This window comes from Echinops telfairi, unplaced genomic scaffold (genome assembly GCF_000313985.2).
Source record: "Echinops telfairi isolate 266 unplaced genomic scaffold, ASM31398v2 ScPeMD7_2;HRSCAF=8, whole genome shotgun sequence".
Classification (NCBI taxonomy): domain Eukaryota; kingdom Metazoa; phylum Chordata; class Mammalia; order Afrosoricida; family Tenrecidae; genus Echinops; species Echinops telfairi.
The window spans coordinates 4264575-4272526 of NW_022103898.1; the positions used below are offsets into that span (position 1 = coordinate 4264575).

Genomic DNA, 7952 nt, shown 5'->3' on the forward strand with positions numbered 1-7952 from the left:
GCGCCATCGCAGAGGTGGGAATCCAAGAAAACAAGGCAGTGCTGTCCAATTCTCAATCACAGGTTTCACTATACTGTACTGTTACGACACTGTACTAACACTCTACCATACTAAACCATCACTACACCATCGCTATACTGTACTACTATTATATTATACTACTATTATGCAATTCTACATTACACTGCAATACTACCATATACTACACTATAATATACTACACTACTACTGTACTAGGAGCCCCGGTAGTGTAGTTGTTACGTATTCGGCTGCAATCTGCAAGGTTAGCAGTTCTAAACCACCAGCTGCTCCAAGGGAGAAAGATGGTGCTTTCTACTCCTGTAAAGGTAGTCTTGGAAACTCACAGGGGCAGTTCTACCTGTCCTATAGGGTCACTATGAGTCAGCACCAACTTGATGGCAGTGAGTGAGTGGCTACCACACTATACTGCTACTACATAATACCACACTTCACTGTAGTAGTATACCACACTATCACACCATCCTACTACTCTACTATACCGTATGACACTATGTTACACTACTCGAAAAACAAACAAACAGAAAACGCAAACCCACTGCCACCAAGTCAATGCCACCTCAAAGCGACCCTATAGAATGGTAGAACTGCTCCTGTGGGTTTCCGAGGCCTTAACTATTTATAGGAGTAGAAAGCCCCATCTTTTTCCTGAGGAGCAGCAGGTCGTTTTGAACTGCTAAGCTTGCGGTTAACAGTCTAATGTGGAACCACTGCACCAGCAAAGCTCCTTATACTACACTACAGTTATTATATATTACTACTATTACTGTGCTCTACCATACTACTTCTGCACTACACTACATTACACACTGTTACTATATTATACTATACTATTACTGTTATATTACATGACACTGTTAATACACTACACTACACTCATAGTGACCCTTAATAGGACACAATAGAACTGCTCCTTTGGGTCTCCAAGATTATAAATTTCCACAGGAGCCAACAGTCTCACCTTTCCCCCTTGGAATTGGTTGGTTAGAACTGCTGACCTTGTGATTAGCAGCTCAACGTGCAACCCACAATTCCACCGGGGCTGCTAGACTGTAGGATAGTACCACAGGATTATTATATTAGTAGTAGAATAGAGTACGAACATACTTACGACAGTATTACTAGGGAGCCCTCATGACGTAGTAGGTTACATGTGGAGTTATGGCTTCAAAAGCCCACAGGGGCAGTGAGTGACGGTGTAAGCGTGCCGTGCTGTACCAGACACTCCTGACAATAGCGCCCCTTCCTGTGGGGTTGCCATGGAGCCCATTAGGGCTCCCAGGGGCCGAATTGTCAGAGGTCCCTCCCTTAGTACCTACTGCTGCCACTGAGCTGATTCTGACTCATAGTAGCCGTCTATAGGGTATCTCTTAGGAGCATCTGGTGGGTTGAAATGCCAACCTTGCTGTTAGCTGTCCAATGCTTAACCAAGAGCGCCACCAGGACTCCTTTAGTACCACACCAAAAAAAACAAACTCACTGCCATCAAGTCACTTCCGATGTACAAGGACCCTGTCGGACAGAGTAGCACTGTCCCAGGGGGTTTCTGAGACTGCAACTCTTTGTGGGAGTAAAAAGCTTCATCTCTCTCCAGCAAAACACCAGGTGATTCGAATCGCTGACCTCGCAGTTAGCAGCCCAACATGTAACCACTATGCTACCAGGGTTCTATTAACATACTTGTTGGGATTGGATGGGACTTTAAGGTTCTTAGGCACCGTGGGAGATGACTCTCTCGGCTCTCCCTGAATCACTGGCCTATGGCATCTTACACAGGCATCAAGCCCCACCGCGTGGCACTTCCCAGAGGAAACCAGTCTTTGCTGCCCTGTCAGATTTTGGCAACAGAAACATTGCAAGGTTTAAGAAAGCACTGAGGAGACTTCTGGTCGGTGGCAAAATAGCAGGAATGAGTGGGTCTAGTGGCACTCTGGGATCCAGGCATTGCCCTGACATAGAGGGAGATCTGTCGTCTGCCAACTGGGGCGTCCTTCATCTCACAAGGATTCACACTGCCTTGGGACGGTTTCCAGGGTCGTGTCCGCAGCACTCACCTGAACACGTCATTCCAGTATTCCTTGACATAGGACACCTGATGGAAGGGGATGTCCAGAACCTGGCACACTCTGTAGGCATCCTCACAGTCCTGGTCAGCAGTACAAACACCATGCTCATCCAGGGAATCCCAGTTTTTCATAAATACTCCCGTCACTTGGTAACCTGGGGATGGACGGCCGAGGTCAGAGAGCACACAAAGTCCTTGGAAGAGTGCCAGGCAGCTCCCAGCGGGCCGTGCCACCCCTAGCACAAGGCCTCCACACAGGAGAGAGCGGCAAATGCGTGCTGAGCAGATGGACACGTGCAGCAGCGTCTCCCAGAGCAAAGGGAGACCCCCGGTGTCAGAAAGTTAGCCGCACAGGCCACTTCCAACTGCATTCTAAGACTCAGAGTCTGCGTTATCAGATGTAAAGGGAATTAGATTTTGAGCTATTGCAGTATAAGGGTTGTACCACATATACAATCTACCTCTCCATTTCTATTGTGATTAAGAGCCCAAGCAAGTTTTGGGAAGACCAGCTTTAACCTTCTATATCATAGCTAAGTACATAGGTACCTACTCTATATGATAAATATGAGGTTTCTTGGTGGAGAAGACTAAGTTCAATGTAATAAAGGGGCAACGGACTGCTAACCATGGTACAATTGCTATAGGCAGGTGCCGTGGAGTCAGTTCTGACGCATAGTGACCCTATGTATAGTAGAATACAACACAGCCCGGTCCTGGGCCATCCTCACAGTTGTTGCTCCATCTGCCCATGGCTGCAGCGCGTCAATCCGTCTCCATGAGGGACTTCCTCTCTTTTGGTGATGCTCCACTTTACCAAGCACATCCTTCTCCAGGGACTGGTCTCCTGAGAACATGTCTACACGACCTGAGACAAAGTCTCACCATCCTAACGTCTAAGGCGCATTCTGCCGAGACTTCTTCCAAGACAGACTGGTTCCTTCTCGGGCAGGCCGCAGTTCATTCAGTATTCCCCGCCAACAGCACCGTTCAACGCGGCACCTGTTCTTCAGGCTTCCTTCTTCATTGCCAGCTTCCGCGGGCCCATGAGGGAACTGAAGTAGTATGGCTTGGGTCAGGTGCACCTGTCTTCAAAGTGACACCTTTGCTCTAACATTTTCAAGAGGCCTTGGACAGCATATTCGCACAGTGCACTACGTCAGCTTGATTTCCTGGTTGTTGCTTCCACAGAGGTTGACTGTGGATCCAAGTAAAATGAAATCTTTGACAAGTTAGACTTTCTTTCTATGTAACACGATAGTTACCAGTTGGTCCAGTTGTGGGTTTCTTTTTAATGTTTTCTTTAGACGTAATCCATACTGAAGGCTGACTGTACTTGATCTTCATCAGTAAGTGTTTCAAGGCTTCTCAAGACCACCACCACTTTCTGCATACCTAATATGGGCTGGTTTGGGGTAAACAAAAAGAAAAACCAAACCTGTTGCCATCAAGTTGAATCTGATTCATAGCACCCCGGCAGGGTTTCCTATGCTGCAATCTTGATGTGAGTGGATGGTCAGGCCTTTCTCCTGTGGAGTCACTGACGGGATTTGAACCACCAACCTCTCAGGCAGCATCAAGCATTTAACCACTGTGTCACCAAGGTCAGAAAACAATATGGGGAAGGGTGTCATGCTTCGTAAAGTAGCACATCATCAAAAAAGCGGAAGGCCCTCAAGGAGATGGACTGGCACAGTGCTGCAACCACGGGCTCGGATGCAGGAACAATTGTGAGGATGGTGCAGGACTGCTCTACACTGTTAACACAAGGGGTCGCTCTGACTCAGAACCAGTTCAACAAAAACCTGACGACGATCTGCTGCCGTTGAGTATTTTCAGTATTTGATCTCTGGCCCAGCAATCCTGAAGGACAGAGGGCTTCCCCCAGAGTTCCCACAGCTGTCATTTTTATGGGAATCGACTGCCACATCATTCTCCAACAGAGCTGCTGGTGGGTTTGAACCACTGACTTTTGGGTAAACAGCTGAGGGCCACTGTTCTATCAGGCTCCTTTGGTCGAGGGGAGCCCCTCAGGTACATTCGGTCATTGAATCCTGGCAGGAGCCGGTGTTACCCCCTTCTACAAAGGGGAGCATCATTATCTTGTCCGATGTCAGGCCCCTGCACATTCAGCCCGATGCATCCCAAGTGCCTCAGCACAGGTGGTGGGGAAGAGGTCAGCCACCAACTCTATGGCATGAGCCAGGCACACACTGGTGGAGAACTTCATATCGACTCCCCAGGACGGGTTTCCTTCGCAGGGTGGGAAGAAATGCCAGTTCTTGTGGGGAACTTTGTCCCTCGGTGAATGAGAAGGCAGTAAAGGGAAGTTTGTCCCTCGGTGAATAAGAAGGCAGTGACTTCTCCGGCCCCCACCTCAGGTGTTCGATCCCACGTGCTGTCTTGACTGCGCCTCAGCTTGGAGTCATGCCCTAGGCCTCGTTCTGCTCCCCTGCTGCCTCTCCAAAGCTCAGTGAAGACAACTGCGAAGTGCAGGCTGGGAGTTTCTCCACAAGAGATACGGGTGCCTGGGTGCTGGGCCCCACGGAGCAAGTGGTGGGCGAGGGCCGCACAGGAGAGAGCAGTGAGGGCAGTGGAGGGGGGAGGGGGTCACACGGAGATGAGTGACCTGAAGGTCATGGAGAGGAAGGGGCCGGGAGGGCAAGAGGCACACAGAGGTGAGGGACCTGAAGGCTGAGAGTCTGAGAGATGAGGGGCCTGGAGGGTGAGTCTCCCAGAGGTGGGGGCGGGAGAGGGCGAGGGGTCGTATAGAAGTGAGGAACCTGGAGGACGAAGGTTGCAGAAGTGAGGCCGTGGGCCCGCTGACCCCTCCCCATCCCCGCGCACAAGGGCGACCTGCCCGAGGCCACGCCGGACAGAGAACAGGGCAGAGGCGGGCGGGGGGCCAGCCGCCTCACCTCTCCGCTTCAGCAGCAGCGCGGACACGGCGCTGTCCACCCCGCCGGACAGGGCGCACACGACATGCCGCGCCGCCTGCATCCGCCGGCCGGACCACCTTCTCCCGAGACTGCCGCGGCCACTTCCGCTCCACACAGGAAGTCCCGCCCCGCGGAGTCGCCTTGCGAATTCCGCCCGACCGGAAGCCTCTGGGCCGTGCGCTGCGTTCCGCAGCGGGGTCCGCGGAAGCGCTCGGCGCGTCGGAACCAGTTGGCGGGTGACCCGGGCTCTCCCTCCTTCCTCCCGCTCGGCTGCACGGCGAAGTGGGATGGCCAAACCCACTGCCGTGGAGTCGGTTCCAACTCGCTGCGACCCTGTAGGACAGCGTCAAACTGCCCCCGTAGGGTTTCCGAGGAGGTAACCCCTTTTCCTTGTGCGTAATCCGACCAGCCACCAGGGCTCGTTTGTGGGGAGGCCCAAACCATGCCCAGTGCCTGCCCAGTGCCCACAAGGTGGCCCCCACTCCTCACGACCCTCCTTGTGCAGCGTTTCCGAAGCTGTAGATCTCTACTGGAGTGGCCAGCCTCCTCTTTCTCTCCCAGAGCAGCTGGTGGGCTTGAACCGCTGCCTTCACGGTGAGCAGCCCAATGCCTAACCTGCAGCCATGAACAAAACAAGACTCGCTGTCATCAAGTCAGTGCCAACGCATAGCAACCCCTGAGCGCCTGCAGAATGCCCCCGTGGGCTTTGAGACTGCCAGTCTTCACGGGGGGATAAAGCCCCGGGAGAAGAAAGTCCTGTTTTCTCCCGCAGACCTGTTACCGAACTGTCAACGTTCAAGATGGGAGCCCAACTCATAACCACTGTGCCCCAGCGCTCCTAACAAGGGGAAAAGAGAGGCTTTTAAGAGAGTTTAGGCAGGAAGGACTTTATGTTTATTCACACAAAGAACAGCCGAACCCAGGAATTAGGCTCACAGGGTAGGGTTATGGTAAATGGGTGCCCGTGCAACATGTTATAAAGTCGGTGTCAGTGGTAACGGTTTTGGGGTGGGGTGTCATCATGATGGGATGGTGCACATGAGCAGGGCGGCTCAGGTTTGAACCCTGTGCCAGGGGGTGTTCTTTGCTCTTGGGTTCAACTCGAGGTCACAGGTGCCTGGTTTCACCTGCTCCCAAGACTACTCTAAGCTGGTCAGTGAGTAAGAGTTGCAGCTTCAGGGTGTGGAATTAAATCACGGCCTTTTTACAGGAGAGGAAAACACATGATCCTTGCTGGGGGGCTGGGGTGGGGGAGAAGTTTTAAAATGACCCAGGTAAATTGTAAGGCGTCACAAGGTAAAACGTGAACTAGATGTGGGGTGTGATTGAGCCCATGTGTTTTGGCTTGGGGACGTTCCTCAAGGTCCTCTGAACTTGAAACATCGGGGCGGAAGAATCCACGCTCCTTCCTCATTGGTCTCAGACCCAGGACAACACACTCCGACCCAGAGGAATCCGGGGTTCAAGAACAGGTCAGTTGGGTTTAGCACTAGAAGCGACATTGCCCACTGAAACACTTAACCTCGCTGTCTCCAAGTCAATTCTGATCCCACTGACCCCACAGGACCGAGACGAACTCCCCTTGGGGTTTCTGAGGCTGCTGAGCAGAACGCCTTAGAGAGCCAGCATGTAACCCACTGGGTCACCACCTTAAAGCACTCTTACGGATCGAATGAGGCCCCCTCACAATACATGTATGTTATAAAACTTCCGGACGGGAAAAGGCCTGAGTTTGGTTTTATTTGGTAGTGGTTACGCCCTTATACTTTACCAAGCCTGATGGCTTAGAACGGCTAACCCTGCAGTTATCGGCCCAACGTATGACCACGGCCAACCAAAACCAGACTCACCGCCGCCGAGTCCGTGCTGACTCACCCACAGCACCCCTGTGGGTCTCTGAGACTGTCACTGCTGACAGGAGTTGAAAGCCCAGTCTTTCTCCGGAGGAGCCACTGGTGGTTTTGAACGGCTGACCATGCGGATTGCAGCCCCCCTGGTAACCACTCCACCACTAGGATTCTTATGTAACCACTACACCACCAGTTTTTTGTTTGTTTGATTTTACCACCAGTTAATTAAATGACTGACCAGTGTGGCCTATGAATGATGTTATAAACATCCAAATGGCCCTTGGTGAAACAAAAACAAAAAAACAGGTTCCCACCCCTGGATAGGATGGTGATGGGCTGGGTTGGGTTTAGAGTGAAAGGTAGTCGTTAGACCCCCTTCCCAAGAAGAGATGGAGCTTCATTTGGAGACATGTCCAGTGGGCCAAGATTGGAGGGAAGAAGTCACAGCATCTCCACAGAAAAAGAAGACGGCATCAGGAAGGTCACCATCAGGGGGTCAATGCCATCTTCATGTCCCAGGAAAGAGCCCCAATGTCCTTATCCAGGCAGCTGGCCGCTCCAGGAAGCAAGGTCTCAGGGTGAGTCCCCGGGGTCTCGCTGCACTACATCACCGGCGGTGTTTCAGTCCCGTGTCCAGGTGTGGCCGAGGAAACTAGGGTAGAAAGCTGGGGGGGTTAAGCCTACAGGCTTTGGGTTTAGAGGGGTGGCAAATCAAGCCACAAAGTGGGCAAAACATTCTCCTTCCTGGTGTTATTCACCTGTCCATAGTTTGGTTAGGAGCCCGGGTGGCGTGGTTACATGCCCGGCTGCTAACTGCAAGGTCAGCAGTTTGAAACCACCAGCCACTCCTGGGGAGAAAAGTGGGGCTTTCTACTCCTGTGAAGAGTCAGTCTCAGAAACCCACAGGGGCAGTCGTACCGTGTCTTAGAGGACGCTGTGCGTCAGCATCGACTGGATGGCAGTGAGTTTTGTTTGTTTTCAGTTCAATGTTTGGTATTTTAGCTGCTTTTTAAGTGCAAGAGTCTTCACAGTGTGGAGCCCAGGCAGTACCACAAACCC

General features: G+C 51.9%; 1 protein-coding gene across 5 annotated transcripts in view; it reads right to left on the reverse strand.

Annotated features, from left to right (window-relative positions):
* The window catches only part of TRMU (tRNA mitochondrial 2-thiouridylase), a 14986-nt gene extending 9867 nt beyond the window's left edge, over positions 1-5119 (reverse strand). For 4 of the 5 annotated variants that reach the window (XM_045291849.1, XM_045291864.1, XM_045291847.1 and 1 more), the window contains exons 1-2: positions 5023-5119; positions 2094-2259 (exon numbers count right to left, since the gene is read on the reverse strand). In XM_045291849.1, coding sequence (XP_045147784.1) covers positions 2094-2259; positions 5023-5104 — 248 coding nt within the window. In that variant the 5' untranslated portion in view covers positions 5105-5119. Of the gene's footprint in view, positions 1-2093; positions 2260-2835; positions 2936-5022 lie in introns of those variants that run through there. The other variant, XM_045291854.1, reaches the window with a different exon arrangement.
* Between the last annotated feature and the right edge of the window lie 2833 nt (positions 5120-7952).